The sequence below is a fragment of the Panthera onca genome, chromosome A3, assembly GCF_046562875.1.
Source record: "Panthera onca isolate mPanOnc1 chromosome A3, mPanOnc1 haplotype 2, whole genome shotgun sequence".
Lineage (NCBI taxonomy): Eukaryota > Metazoa > Chordata > Mammalia > Carnivora > Felidae > Panthera > Panthera onca.
Window position 1 is genome coordinate 39,769,929 of NC_138341.1, and position 15,759 is coordinate 39,785,687.

At 41.3% G+C, this 15,759-nt stretch overlaps 2 protein-coding genes across 3 annotated transcripts in view; one reads left to right on the top strand and one right to left on the bottom strand.

Annotated features, from left to right (window-relative positions):
- Positions 1 to 5,477, bottom strand: part of PTCD3 (pentatricopeptide repeat domain 3) — a 30,030-nt gene extending 24,553 nt beyond the window's left edge. For both annotated transcript variants that reach the window (XM_060655941.3, XM_060655943.2), the window contains exons 1-4: positions 5,358 to 5,477; positions 3,156 to 3,208; positions 3,007 to 3,043; positions 372 to 417 (exon numbers count right to left, since the gene is read on the bottom strand). In XM_060655941.3, coding sequence (XP_060511924.1) covers positions 372 to 417; positions 3,007 to 3,043; positions 3,156 to 3,208; positions 5,358 to 5,458 — 237 coding nt within the window. In that variant the 5' untranslated portion in view covers positions 5,459 to 5,477. The remainder of the gene's footprint in view (positions 1 to 371; positions 418 to 3,006; positions 3,044 to 3,155; positions 3,209 to 5,357) is intronic.
- Positions 5,478 to 5,797: 320 nt separating this feature from the next.
- POLR1A (RNA polymerase I subunit A) overlaps positions 5,798 to 15,759 on the top strand; it is an 80,762-nt gene continuing 70,800 nt past the window's right edge. The window contains exons 1-6 of the mRNA XM_060655895.3: positions 5,798 to 5,995; positions 8,638 to 8,842; positions 9,962 to 10,111; positions 12,875 to 12,982; positions 14,017 to 14,102; positions 14,223 to 14,326. Coding sequence (XP_060511878.2) covers positions 5,919 to 5,995; positions 8,638 to 8,842; positions 9,962 to 10,111; positions 12,875 to 12,982; positions 14,017 to 14,102; positions 14,223 to 14,326 — 730 coding nt within the window. The 5' untranslated portion in view covers positions 5,798 to 5,918. The remainder of the gene's footprint in view (positions 5,996 to 8,637; positions 8,843 to 9,961; positions 10,112 to 12,874; positions 12,983 to 14,016; positions 14,103 to 14,222; positions 14,327 to 15,759) is intronic.

The following is a 15,759-nucleotide window of genomic DNA, read 5'->3' on the forward strand; positions in this document are numbered from 1 at the left end:
GTGGCTCAATCAGTTAAGTGTCCAATTCTTAATCTCAGCTCAGGTCATATCTCATGGTTCACGGGATTTAGCCCCTCATCAGGCTCTACACTGACAGCATGGAGTCTGCTTGGGATTCCCTCTCCTTTCTCTGCCTCTCCCGCACACGTGCTCTTTCTCTCTAAATAAACTTAAAAACACACAAAAAAACAAACAAAACAAAACCATCCCAAACCTTTAGTTTCCACACCTGTCACATGAAGGGAGTGGATTAGATTATTTCCAATAAACTTTCAAGATTCACAACAGTTTAATCATGAATAATGAAGAGGTATGAATACTAAATGTATAATTAACTGAGTTGGGTACAAAAACCTAAAACTCCTACTTACCCTATTCACTGTGGATGCAAGTGCTTGAAGAACAGCCACTTTATCCCTAAGAACAAGAATCACAAGTTAACCCATGTCAGGATTTTCACATCTACAAAGTGAACAAGTGAGTCAATTCTCAGAATGGATTGGCCAGTAAAAAAGTTCAGGTCTCACCTAAAGCCAGTTCTTATTTCTTAAGATCATTAGAATAACAAGTTAGAAAACGAGAAAACCGGAGTGCCTGGGTGGCTCAGTTGGTTAAGTGTCAGACTTCGGCTCAGGTCATGATCTCACGGTTCATGAGTTCGAGCCCCAGGTAGAGCTCCGTGCTGACAGCTCAGAGCCTGGAGCCTGCTTCACATTCTGTGTCTCCCTCTCTCTCTGCCCACTCGCAGTCCGTCTCTCTCTCAAAATAAATAAACATGGAAAAAAAAAAAAAAGAAAACTGCCTAGTTCTTTCGTCTAAAGGTGATTAGTACATGTTCCTACTGTACTTTGCCTACCCTCTCTGGCATGGTCCCCCCTACCATCACCAAGGGCTAGCAATTTCCACCCTCATCTCAAAAAATTCTCTATATCTATCGTGAACCTTGCCTCCTATCCATTTTCTTTCTTTCTTTCTTTTTTTTTTTTTTGGATTTTATTTTTAAGTTATCTCTACACCCAATGTGTGGCTCAAAATTATATCTATCCTGAACCGTGCCTCCTGCTATCCGTTCTCCTATGTATGTGTGTGTGTGTCTTTTTTAAAGTTTATTTATTTTTGGGACAGAGAGAGACAGAGCATGAACGGGGGAGGGTGAGAGAGAGGGAGACACAGAATCTGAAACAGGCTCCAGGCTCTGAGCCGTTGGCACAGAGCCCGACGCGGGGCTCGAACTCACGGACCGTGAGATCATGACCTGAGCCAAAGTCGGACGCTCAACCGAATGAGCCACCCAGGTGCCCCTGTCTGTGTGTGTTTTTAAAGATTTTAAAGTAATCTCTACACCCAATGTGGGGCTCAAACTCACAATCCCAAGATAGGGTCAAATGCTCTACTGACTGAGTGAGCCAGGAGCCCCATTTTCCTATGCATTCTTATTGCAGTTTTCTGGGCTACTCTTGCCTCTTTTATCTCAATTGGTGGCTCTTAACTCAAGTATATACGAGAATAAATCACAAACTATACTCTGGACTTCCTAAACCAAATTCTCCAAGTTCCATGGCGAACTATCACATGCAGTCTTGCTGAATTCCCAGATGTTTCTGATGTACTCTTCTGATTTAGAAACTCTCAACTATACAGCCTTTATAAAAATTTCAGGCCAGCTGTCTGCTGTTCTATGGGTAGAGACCCTAACTACTGGAAGAGATTTCAGTGGAATAGACAAATCTAGATAATTTAATTTCAAATTTATTTTTACTCCTGTTACATTTTATATGTTTTATTTCCAAAAAGGAAGAGTAAATTTAGTAAACCAAAAGTTACCTTTCAAAACAAAGTTTAACATAACATTTATTACAAGTTAGCTATAAAACAACATACAGGAAATTTTATATTACATCAAGACTGAATAATTCCTTGACATATACGATATCACTGGGTTTCTAACCATTTTTTAACATCACATTTATGTAATCTCATGGAGACAAAGACATTCTCTCATGTCTTAGCATTCCCTAACTAAAGCTTCCATTAGACTATATGGTTTACCAAGTGAATACATCGTCATAGCATACTGAACAACAGTTAAAAAAAAAAAAAAAAAAAAAAAAAAAGACATTCAGATTACTCATTAGTTCTCTTTTCAAAAAAGGGTTATTTAAAAAAGCAAACTTGGGGCGCCTGGGTGGCTCAGTCAGTTGAGCGTCCGACTTCAGCTCAGGTCACGATCTCACAGTTCGTGAGTTCGGGCCCCGCGTCGGGCTCTGGGCTGATGGCTCAGAGCCTGGAGCCTGCTTCCGATCCTGTGTCTCCCTCTCTCTCTGCCCCTCCCCCATTCATGCTCTGTCTCTCTCTGTCTCAAAAATAAATAAACATTAAAAAAAAATAATAAAAATAAATAAATAAATAAGCAACCTTAATGAATACATTATCCCTAAAAAATAAATTAAAACATTATAGATTACGATATCAACTTGTGACTCCCTCTTACTCCACTGTGAGTCTGGTACTTGTTTTTTGTTTTTTTATAAGATTTTATTTTTAAGAAATCTCTACACCCAATGTGGAGCTCGAACTTACGAGCCTGAGATCAAGGATATTTCTAGTGAGGTAAAAAAAGAAAAGCTAAATTCTGCAGTCCACACTATTTTATTTTCCTTCCTTAAAGACCGCAAGAATAATACTTCTGTCCAGTCTCCCAAACATGTAAAACTTTCGTAAAAGAGAAAAAAAAAAAGGAAAGAAATTATTCTAATAACGATGCTCATAATTATTATGTAACTATTAACCCAACTTAGTTCAGGTCTTTTAACCCTATTTAAATTTCACGCCCCATTCATTCACTACCCTCCACCTTCCTCTTTAAGTTCTTTCCAACTCCCAAGTTTTCCTCCCATCAGCTGTTCTGTCCCCCAAAATGCTCTCTCTACTCTTTGTCATTGGCTCCTTACCTTCAAATGTTTTGCACTCAACTCCTTGCTGAATGAACACTGACTGAATACTCACCAAGTTTTCTTTTTTGGAATGACCACTTCTTCGATCCCTTAATTTGAAAAATAAAACAAAATATATCAATTTCCCAATACTACTACTACTACAAATTAGTGCAATGATTTAACATGCAAATGAAATTATTTCAATATATTTTTGTATACCTGTTACATTAGCTCCTTCAATCTTTGGGAGGGTTGCACTTCCAGAATAAAATCTGCAAAAAATAAAAGCCCTGTAACTGGTACTCATTAATGAAGTTCCCACCTCCCTCCACCAATGTGCATTTTGAACCCAAATTTTCCAATTGTCATGGGTCAAAATGACTGGATAATTCATGTCAATGCACACTGAGAAGACACGGCCTGAAGAACATGTTCAAAACCATTACAAAATAGACATATGGATACAATAATGGTCAACAGTTTTAAATCAGGCAATCTTATTAAATAGAATCAGGAAAAAAAAATCTCAGTAACACCTGAACTGAAGCAGCAAATGTGAAATATAAGGGACTTTTTAAAAAAACATTTATTTTATTTTGAGAGAAAGAGCGAGCGAGAGCACATGCTCAAGCTGGGGAGAGGCAGAGAGAGAATCCCAAGGAGGCTCTGTGCTAATAGCACAGAGTCTGATGTGGGGCTGGATGCCACGAACTGTGAGATCATGACCTGAGCCAAAATCAAGGGTTGAACGCTTAACCAACTTAGCCACCCAGGCGCCCCTGAAATATAAGGGACTTTCAACTTTGGGAATCTGAAACACTGAGGTTAAGAGGAACAATTTAACGAGTCCCTGATTTTATACGAATAACACCCTAATAATAAGACTATCCCACTTGAAGCAGTTATGATAAACTATTAAACTAAGATCACCATAGCCTTTCATCCTACTTCATCCAACAATCAAGAATTTGCCAAATATGTATGTCCTAAATTAAACTTGAAACTGCTATTATTTTTTACACAAAATTTAGAATTACTGACCCATGACCCATGAGTTTTAAAATGTTCTGGGGGCGCCTGGGTGGCTCAGTCAGTTAAGCGGCCGACTTCGGCTCAGGTCGTGATCTCGCGGTCCGTTGAGTTTGAGCCCCGCGTCGGGCTCTGTGCTGACAGCTCAGAGCCTGGAGCCTGTTTCAGATTCTGTGTCTCCCTCTCTCTGACCCTCCCCCGTTCATGCTCTGTCTCTCCCTGTCTCAAAAATAAAATAAAAACGAAAAAGAAAAAGTTCTGATCACAGTAAGAAATAGTCAAATATCACACAGTAATGGGCGCTATTATTGTGTATTCCCTTCCTACATTGGATTGGTACCATTCACAAAATTGACAAAATGTGATTAAAAACAAAGCTACTTCCTCTACTGGAATCTGGTCTCAGGCATCATTCGAAAACAATACTTCTCTGCTGGGGATCAACTTCAAAGGGATCAACTCTCAGAGAGAGTTGGCAATTGCTTTTTCATGAAATTAGGATCTAAGACCACTGTTGTCTTGTGGGTGAATACAGAGGGAGAGATGCTGCTGTCAGGCAAAGGAAATGAGTAGAAAAATGTCAACAGTGGCACTATGAAGAAAAGGACTGCGATTGAGTACGAAGGCTTCCACAGTATCAGGTGGGGTGTCTTCTCTTTTTTGAGCAGAGTTGAGTGAAGGTATCGCATATAAAACGTACACTATAAGTTACACATCTCACTTATCTCTCACCGTTTTTCAGTTATTACGAGGTCCACTCTACAAAAAACTTGTCTATTATCCCACTCAAGAAATGGCAAACATTGAATCCAAAATTGGGCTTTTCCCAACTTTCCATTACAAGTTACTGTATTTCCACTACACCACTACTTGTATTTAGTGAAAAGTATTAACTACGTATTCCAAGGTGTAACAATCACAGCAACCCAAAGGCTGTGCTCAAATCTTTTAGATTTCCCTGCGTTTTTGAAGACCTGGATAATTTCTTAGGCCAATCATCCCCACAACATCCAGCACACAGTGGCCCTCATAAACTGCTTTAATTTGGGAAAAATCTTCAGAGTTCCCCTATTTGGTGAAAATAAAGAAGGACGCATAATTTCCTATTTTTAAAACTTGGGAGGGGTTGCTATAGCACATTCAAACGTAAGCTCCACGACAACAGGGTAAGCCAACCAACCAAGAAGTAACATCGTACCAAAGTACTCTGGGGCCCTTTCCCAGGACTCCAGCTACGCGCACCTGGTTAAGCACATGGCCGCGAAACCGCGCATGCGCAACCCACTCCATCGTCCCTAGCTCCACAGCTCTTAGGGAAAAGCTGATACACAGGACGAGGTTGGCTGGGGAGGGGGGAGGGTCTTTCTATTGGGTTTCCCAAGCGTCTCTTACCTGCTGGGGGCCTTTCCACACAGACCCGTCCACTGGCCCGTCAGCGTCAGGCAAAGCCTGCAGCGGACACCGACACAGAGACCCGACGCTACCGCCGCCATCTTTAGATTCTTTTTTCGCGTAGCATTCTGGGAAAGCGTGACCTTCAGGATCACCCCATGGCGGGGGCGGGGAATAGCTCGGCTATTGGCTGAGACGGAACAAGACAAAATGAATCAAGAAATAGGTTAAAAGCTCGTAGTTTGAAAGACTTTGGTACGGAAGTTAAAAGATCAAAATGCCTCGCTTTCCTCGGAGAAATTTTCCAAAACGATTATTTTAGTGACCTATTTCTTCGCTATTTTCAAAATAAGAGGGTGAGTAAATGAGCGAAAGTCGTCAAATTACTTCCCCCCCTACCGTGAAAGTGGTCTCGTCCACGTAAATCTCATTCCAGCGAGCTTTTCTCGCGCGTAAGCGGAATGTAAATCACATGGTGGCTGCGGGCTTTAGGCTGAGTTAAGTTGCCCGTGGTCATTGGAATCTCTCTCTAGGTGTCAGAACTCGCAGCTTACGTGAAGGATGTTGGGCTCGAAGACCATGCCCTGGCGGAGGCTGCAGGGCATTTCCTTCGGGATGTATTCGGCCGACGAGCTCAAGTAAGGAGATGGTGGGGAGGAAGCATGCAGAGCCTGCTTGTTGAGGTTGGCGCCATGAACTACTGTTCCCAAAAGGTCTTACGCCCAGTTTATCCTCCGAGTCAGTGGTTGTGTGCCGCTTGGCCTTTTGGGACCCGTAGTTCCGGGAACGTCGTGGATTGGCGTGGACTGCCTCTTAGAACCCGGTGGGGCTAGGTTAGAGTTTGCGCTGGGGGGATGAAGGTTCCCACATTGCAATGTTCCCATCCATCAGTTTCCTTGGTAATTAGCGTTTGCACAGTTGCTGTAATGTCCCTGACGTGGTTAAGAACGCAATTTGTCAAAATGATTATCCTTCAAGACTCAGTTTAAGTGACATATTCTCTTTGCTAGGACCCCCTATATTGTCTGCCCAGTTGCTGAATCAAGGGACTCTCTTAAGTCCTCATTTTGATCACGGTAGCATTTGTTGGCCACACCCTCAAAACTTTATTTGCAGGACCTTATTGTTTTTAGGTTCTTTTATTTATGTGACAAGGAGAATGACTTCTAATGGATACAGGGTTTGTTTTACTACGGATGAAAATGTTCTAAATAGACTAATGGTGATGATTGTACAACTCTGTAGATAAGCTAAAAACCACTGAGCGTACAGTTTAAGAGTTGTGTAGTATGTGAGCTATATCTCGAGGAAACTGTTAAAGAATTTTTCAAACTTTAATGTGAGGGGCGCCAGGGTGGTTCAATTGGTTGAGCCTCCAATTTTGGCTTGGGTCATGATCTCTCAGTTCTTGAGTTCGGCCCACTGTTGGGCTTTGTGCTGACAGCTGGGAGCCTGGAGTCTTCTTTGAATTCTGTGTGTCCCTCTCTCTCTCTCTGACCGTCCCCTGCTCACGCTGTGTCTCTCTCTCTCTTTCAAAAAAAAAATTTTTTTTTAATTTAAAAAAAAGCTTTAATGTGAAAAATGACAAAAAGCAAATTATAAACTGAGAAAAATATTTGCCACCATTATAGTAAAAGATTAAGGTCCTCATGTGTAAGGAGCTCGTGACAATAATGAAACCATTAAGATTTTAATTAAAAGTAAAGGACTAAAGCAGTTTAAAAGAAATATTGTAATAAAAAATTAAAATGGAGCACCTGGGTGGCTCGGCTGGTTAAGCATCTGACTCTTGGTTTCTGCTCAGGTCATGATCTCATGGTTCATGGGTTCAAGCCCTGAGTTGGGCTCCACAGTGTGGATCCTGTTTGGGATTCTCTCTCCCTCTATGCCCATCCCCTGCTCGTGCTCTCTCTGTCTCAAAGTAAATATATAAACTTTAATGTATGGTGGAGTAGCATTTTTTCACCTGAAATTTGGAAAGTTTTTTTTTTTAAGTAGATTCCACACCCAATGTGGGCCTCGAATTCAGGACCCTGCGATCAGGAGTTCATGGTCTGCTGACTGAGCCAGCCAAGTGCTCCTGGAAAGATTAAGTGCTAAGATTCAGTGCTAGTTAAGACTGGCAATCTACGATTAACCCACCTTTTCTAGAATGCAAGGTAGCAGAATATATCAGTAGTTTCAAACATTTTGTACCCTTTGATTCAGGGATTCCAGTTCACCGAGGAAATAATTATATTCCTAGGGCATGATTAGAAGTTTGAAGTATCCTGTGTAAATCTTTATGCAGATAGGTTTTGTAAGCCTACTTACGATAGAGCTTGGTTAAATGAATTATTAATTGCTACATAATGAAAGATTTTATAGCCCTTAAGAATTATGTTTCCAAAGAATTTTATTGACCTAAAAAATACTCATTTAATGCTAAATAATAACAGTGTTTTTTGTTTTTTAGGTTGTGAGATTTGGATAACTGTCTTTATTTCCAAAGTCAAAAAAAATTTGTAAAGCAAACTTGGCATGAATGTACTTTGGTAAAAGTAGTTAAGAGTTCTGTGGGAGCCCCCTTTAAACCAAACACAAAATACGGTGATGAAACTTTTAGTGAACTTAGTATAACTTTTAGGCTGAGTTAAGTGAACTTTTAGTATAACTTAGGTTATACTTCTCAAGGGTCTGCATATTTGTGTTTAATTTCAATTTACTACTTCTGCATATGGGAATTATGGGGTTATCTTCTCTTTACTGAACTATGTGGGCTTTGGAGTTAGTTGTGGTCAATATCCTGCCTCTTTCCTCCGTGCCCCCCCCCCCCATCCTGGCTGTGTCACCTGGATTAAATCACCTAACTGTTCTGAGCTGCAGTTTCCTCCTCTGAAAAATGCATATAGCGATGCTCATCTCACAGGGGTGAAGTCAGACTAAATGCTCCTTGTAAAGCATTTAGCATGTGGTAGGCACTTAACTACTTTCTGTAAATACTCCCCATTGTACTCAGTGCAAGATTTGCACTAAATCTGTTTTTTACATATTTTACCACTCTTACCTATTCAGCACGTAGTTATTGAGCACATGCAGCGTGCAGGCTCTGTGCTAAGTGCTGAGCTACAGTGGTGAGCAAGGCATACACAGATTCTGCCCTCTGAAGCTGTCAGCATGTCTGAGGAAATAAATGTGGAATCATCATTTAGCTGTGAAGTGCCAAAAAAAAAAAAAAAAAAAAAAACATTTGAGAAGTTGGGTAACCTTCATTTTCCCTTGGTCTTTTTTATTTCCTTAGGAAATTAAGCGTTAAGTCCATTACGAACCCTCGTTACCTGGACAGCCTGGGAAACCCATCAGTGAACGGCCTGTACGATTTAGCTTTGGGCCCTGCGGATTCCAAAGAGGTGTGCTCCACCTGTGTGCAGGACTTCAACAGCTGCCCTGGCCACCTGGGCCACATTGAGCTTCCGCTTACAGTGTATAACCCTCTCCTCTTTGATGTACGTTCTGCCCTGGGCTGCCCTGTACACGTGGGTCTCAGAGCTGCTGGTGGGATTTGTGAGTGGCACTCCTGGCCTCACAAGAGGTGCCTAAAGAGGTTAGCTCCAGACACAGAGTTAAAGTGCTTTTTACCATGAGATTTAAAACCTTAAGGTGCCAAATCCAATAAATTCAACTTGGCTTGTAGCCCTAACTAAATGAATTTCAGTTTGATTCCAGTTGAAAAGAGCCATAGCCTGGCTCTGTTCACATAGGAGGAGAAAGCATTTGAATTCATCCCCTACACTTTGTTTCAGGGGCTTCATGCCCTTCAGAAATCCAGGCAGAATCTCCCTGGCAGTAGGAAAACTTTGGAGTTCTCCAGGCCTCCCTGAGCTCTTCTGATGGATTTGTAAGCTCTTGCTTGGTTGCAAGATGAGCAAAGCCCAGAAGACCAGACAGTGAGTTAAGAATGAAGCTCTTGTCTAGAGTCCTATTTGTGTATTTTCAGCTTTTTTATGTCAGTTAGCCTAGCCTCCAGGATTTGTTTCAAACTCTACAGATGACAGTATACGTGGTTTTTTTTTTTTGGTCTGTTAGTTGTATTGAGGAAAGAGAATCGTCTTAGTTAAATGCAGTATTTAGTTAAATGCCAAATATTTAACTAAACTTCTATTAACTAAACTATTAAATATTTTATTTATTTTTTTAAAGATTTTATTTTTAAGTAATCTCTACACCCAACATGGGGCTTGAACTCTCATCCCCAAGATTGAGAGTCACATGCTCCACATACTGAGCCAGCAAGGCATCCTGCAAATATTAAATATTTTAAGTTAAATATTTAAATACTGAAATTAGAATTTGGTACTTAGTTAAATAATATGAAGGTAGCTCTCTAACTCAGACCCAAACTAAATTTCAACTTTTAAGGAATTAAAATGAAACCATGAAACAAGAAATAGAGGGGAATATTTATGTAGTTCATAGGGCCACAGAGGCCTTTCCAGGTACATTAGGTGAAGTGGAATTCTCAAAGGAGTAAACTGGCTACCTAACAAAAACTTTAAGTACGTTGAATATTACCTTGACGAACTGTGTCTCTAATTATCCTGCTTCTTCTTATTCCCTCTCTTCAGAAACTCTACCTGCTGCTCCGGGGCTCCTGTTTAAACTGTCACATGCTGACCTGCCCCCGGGCTGTGATTCACCTCTTAGTCTGCCAGCTGCGAGTTCTGGAAGTCGGGGCCCTACAAGCAGTCTACGAGCTTGAGAGAATTCTGAACAGGGTAGGTGGGGTGGTGGCAGTCAGGCAAGCCGAAGCAGTTCAGAGCATAGCTGTTTGTGTGTTGTCCCTGAGATTCGTCATCATAAGTCACCAGAACGTTTGATCTTTACGTCTTCTCACTAGATACCAACAGCTCAGCGTGAAAACATGAAGCCGTGAGAGAAATTGATGAAATGTTCATGAAAACAACATCTTAATACCACTTTAGCCATCAGTGAGTTTCATTTCTGGACCTTGGAGCCAGTGGAGGCTTATGCATTGCTTTGGATTATTATGTTTCTTTGTCTGTTTTAATGTAGGATGTTTTAATGTGGAAAATTGTTTTTCATGGTATTGACTTTTTTTGAAGACTTCAGACCCATTGTCTTGTAGGATTTCTTACTCTCTGGATTTGTCTGACTTTTTCCTTACTAGATTCACATTTTGGTGAGAATACAACCTATACCATATGGGGATGCTTCGTGTCATTTCAGGAGGCACATACTGTCAGGTTGTTTTATTATTGGTAATGCTGAGTTTGATTACTTGGATAACAGGGGGACCACCAAATCTATCACAGAGACATTTTTCTCTTCATTAGAAAAACATCCTTCAGATTTTCTGATGCTATTATAAGTATCTTATGTAAAATTCATTTTCTGTCTCTAGATCAAAATATTACTGATTTTTTTTTTTTTTTTTTTTTATGAAACCACCTGGCAGAAGTGTATCATTCTTAATGATTTACCTATAAATTCTTGTTGGTTTTCAACATAAGCCTATCATCTGGGAATCTTGGCAGTTTTGTTTCTTTCTAGTCCTTACATGTTCTATTTCTTTTTCTTTATTTTGGTGGCTAGGAGCCACACTGCTGTGTTGAAGGGATAGCAGCCATCCTTGTCTTGTTTCTTGTCACAAGGGAAACCTTTTACCTTTCCTTTCCACTTCCCTTTCCTGAATAATTCAGTCTTAAAGACGTTAGGTGGGCAGAGCTTCTACACAGAGCTGTGGCCTTATGTCAGAGCCCAAGCTTGATGAGACAGGCATTCAAGGGGAGAACATACCTGCATGTGTGGGCAGCCCGACATGGAATATCAGAGGTCACATAGGGTGAGGAAGATGTCTATTTAAGGATAAAAGCTCAGCATAGTATGCAAGTGTGCAAGTCAAGTCAGAAGGTACGCATCCTGGATGGCCCAGTGAGGGATGTGAGCACCTACATAGGATGAGGAGGGTTCCACAAGGAGGGGGGCTTAGAGTGGGGTGCGGGGTGCAACCCCAAGTCGAGTGAGAGCCATACATGGGAGGGGTGGCAGCCTTGTTGGGAGGGTTTACGTACAGGGAGGGAGATTGATCCAGTAAGTACATATTTTAAGGATAAGGTAGGCCAGACTTCATACTATTAGAGAAGGGAGTTACAGATACATGAAAGAGAAAAAGCCCAGAATTAATCCTGTGGTATTGGACTGGAATTGGAAGTTTGATTTGATTCAGTACATAACGCATACATGTGTACACGTAAGCACACATGACTTCCAGGGAACAAAGCCAAAAAAGTTAATCCAAAGTCACATATGTCCTAGAGAGAGGATTTTCCTAAAACTTTACTCAGAGTGCTATTTTTTCTAGATATTTGTCCATTTCATCGAAAATTTCAGATCTGTTGGCATAAAATTATTCATGATGATTACTATCTTAAAATTTTTTCTTTAGTAAACTATACACACAGAAATGCATTAATCACACAGTCTAACAAATAGTTACAAAGTACCATCACCCATATAGTCACCTTCATTGTCAAGTTACTGTCCAAGTCCCCAGAAACCTCATCTCTTTCCTCTGTCCTTGTGTGCTTGTTTTTGAAAGGTTTTTCTTTTTCTTCGTCTTTTTTTTCTTTTCTTTTTTTTTTAGTAATTAGAAAATTATTGGTGGGAATAATTTGAAGCCTAGGCTAGGACTGCCTTTCTCCAGAGAGGATGCCTATTGCTTCTGCCATGTGCACAGTGGCCTGGGACCATCATAGGCCTCAAAGCTGAAGGCTCCCTAGGCTGCCCAGACATTTGGAATCCAGGCTGCAGTATTATATCAGGCCCAGTCTGGTTCCTAAGGGTGTAACCCTTTGGGTTCCCAGCTTCCTGTGTTTGTGTGGTGGAATTCTGTCCTTGAACTAACTCCAGGCTTTGATTTCTGTCCTCTTCATCCTTTGAGGCCTTCAGAATAAGAAGTTCAAAATGAGTGAGTTGGAAAATGTTCCCAAGGTTAGGACTGCCGTGTTGTACAGCTCCAGGGAGCATCACAGAAGTGTGTCATTGTCTTCCACAGGGGGACACAACTGCACTGAGGGCCACCCTGGAGCTGGGCAGTGCCGCAGCCCTGCACCAGAGCAAACATGGCCCTGTGCTGTGCGACCTGTTAGATTCCTGGCTTTGCTTCAGTCTGGCAGGTTCCTCACTGTCCTCTCAGGTTTTCAGAGCTTTAAATTTTTTTGGAGTATCGTGTCCTATCTTGGTTCTTTTCAGTTTTCGGTTTGTCTGAATAACCTAGCCTACATTCTCAGAGCCGGATATTCTTTGATTTTTTTATTATTTACTTATTTTAACAGCAGTGTTGAAGCCTAGGCTAGGACTGCCTTTCCTAGCCTAGGCTTTTGTAAATACAACACGGTGTGAAATTTCCTTCCCTTCTCTTCAGCTAAACTCTCCCACCCTGGGAGAGGCTGGCCCCATGATGCTGCAATCAGACGCTTGCTTATTTCAATAGTATGGTTTTCCGCTTTGTTTTTCAGTTTCTAGAAGAAAACGCTGATCCTACTGCCTTCGAAATTCAAGAAGAGTTAGAACAATATACAACCCATATTGTACAGAACAATCTGTTGGGATCCCATGGTGCACATGTGAGTTACCTATCTCTCTCTTTTCCTATAACACTTGGTCTTTGGTATAATTATCATAGTTCCCTCTGCGCTGTAATTTGTATATACTTTTTGCTTCTCAGAGCAGACCTGGATTTGAATCCCAGCTCTGCCTCTTAGAGGCCTGTGACATTGTAAGTTACATTGCTGTCCCTGAGCCTCTGTGTACTCTTGTTTAATGCCTGCCTGCAGGAGTAATGAGAGGATTAGATGAAATTAGGTGATTTAGGTACAATGTCCAGCAAGGTTGTGAAATACTGTCTCATTTTGAGAGTGGTGTCTGTGTTCTTCTTTCTCTCTCTCAAACACTAAACTGTTGCTACCTCCTCACCCACCCCCTGCCCCTACAGGACCTGGGTAAGTATTAATTTGTTCAACAGTTGAACGAATGGCATAGGTAATCAACCTGTACTAATCTTTGAAGTACTAATCTTAGAATCTAGCTCACCTTATGCCCAAATTTCACACCTGAGATTCTGAATAATTGGTCTGGGGCAGAATCCTAGCGAAGTTACAGAAGCTCCCAGGAAAAAGTTTCATTTGCAGCCAGGCTCAGTCCCCTTTATGTAGCTTAACTGTGGATGTGCCTTTCTTAGGGCCCTGATGTCCATCTGAGGGAGGCAGCAGGGGTGGTATACTAGCTGCATGCAGAGAGGTTTGTTTTAAATTAACTGGCATTTATTGAGGACTTACTGTATTCCACGGCTCCTCCCCCCCCTTCATGATCTCTTAGTAACAGCTTGGTGAGGTAGTCAGTCTTAATCCCACGTATGGATGAGGACATTTAAGCCTTAAAGAAGTCACTCAGTAATTGGTAGAGTTTGGCTATATTAGGGTTCTGTGGAAAATGTTTAAGAGGGTAGCTTACTCCTTTTTTAAAAAAAGGTAAGAATCATAAAATGAGTATGTGCTGTAGTGAAATGAAATAGTAAAATGAATCTAGTAAATGAATGAATGAATGAATGAATGTAGTAAAATGAAATCGTACTGCAACGTTTTTTGCCCTTTCTCAACAGGTGAAAAATGTTTGTGAGAGCAGGAGCAAACTCATTGCTTCCTTCTGGAAGGCACACATGAGTGCTAAGCGATGTCCCCACTGCAAGTGAGTACTGGGCTCTTGTCTCTCCCTTTCCCCAGAAGCCTCTGGCCAGTCACTCACAGCTGTTACTCAGTGTCTTGTTGAGGTTTTTCTCTCCTCAATCACAACCGTTCTCATACATAGGACTGGACGGTCAGTTGTCCGAAAGGAGCACAACAGCAAACTGACCATCACATATCCAGCCATGGTGCACAGGAAAGCTGACCAGAAGGACACAGAGCCCCTGGGTAAGCAGGCTGGGCCCTGGGAGGTCCTTGGACACGTTTCACATGTGGCCATCAGGTGTGTCTCAAACTTTGGGAATACCTGCTCGTTACCACGTGTTTCTCACCTGCGTGTTTGTGGCGGGCCAGCAGAGGTGCTGTCCAGGCCTCTTAATGGTTGGAGGGGACCCTGGTTAGTGCTCATCCCTCGCCTCTCATGCAGAACTGACAGGCTGACCTACATTATGAGCCAGTGCCCCATGGGCTGAATGAGGTTGTCTTGCCTCGGGCAGTCATTTTTCTGGAAGATTTTTGAGGAAGAAGGAATCCACTTGGCAGATATTTAGAATCATTTTATTGTCAAAGAAGTGTGGATTTATTTTGAAGTAAAGTGTAAAAAATGTAGGTGAGTTTTACAGGAAAACTGAGCATTCACAGAACATTAATGCCTCCTACAGGCTGCTTCTGGCTGTGTACTCAGATTCTTGGAGTAGAGTGTCTCCTATTCAGCTCTGATCTGCCATTGGGGTACTTGGGAAAACATTTGAGAGACTAGTACTTCTACTGTTAACGTTGTTTATATAGAAAAATCTTACTTGAGCATAGTTGACGCAATGTTGCATTACTTTCAAATGTTAACTAGTGCTTTGATAAATTTATACATTATGCCATGTTCATGGCAAGTATAGCTACCGTCTGTCCCTATACAATGCTGTTCCAGTATCATTGGCTGTATTCCCTATGTGTGCTGTCCCTTTTATTACTGTGACTAAACTCATTCCGTAATTGGAAACCTGTATCCTCTTCACCTATTTTGCTCAACCCGCCCCTCCCTTTTGGCAACCATCAGTTCTCCATATTTACAGTTCTGGTACTTCCTGTTTATTCATTTTTGTCTAGATGCCACCTATAAGTAGAAACATATGGTATTTACCTTCCTCAATCTGACTTATTTCACTTAGCCTAATACCCTCTCGGTCTGTTCATGTTGTTGCAAATGGTTCGATCTCGTCCTTTTTATGGCTACATGATATTCCATTGTATATGTCTTCATCCCATCTTCCTTATCCATTCATGTATAGATGGATACTTCGGTTACTGTTGTATCTTGGCTATTGTAAATGATGTAGTAAACATGGGGGTGAATACATCTTTTCAAATTTTCTTTTCTTTTTTTTGGTTAAATACCTGATAGTGGAATTACTGAGTCACATGGTATTTTTGTTTTTATTTTTTATTTTTTGAGAGAGGGAGAGAGTGCACACAAGTCTGCCTGCTTGCAAGCAAGGGAGGGACAGAGGAAGAGGGAGGGAGAGAGTCTTAAGCAAGCTCCACGCTCAGCACAGAGCCTGACACAGGGCTCAATCTCACAACTGTGCAGTCGTGACCTGAGCCGAAATCAAAAGTCAACCAACTGAACCACCGAAGAGCCTGATATTTTTATTTTTAATTTTTAA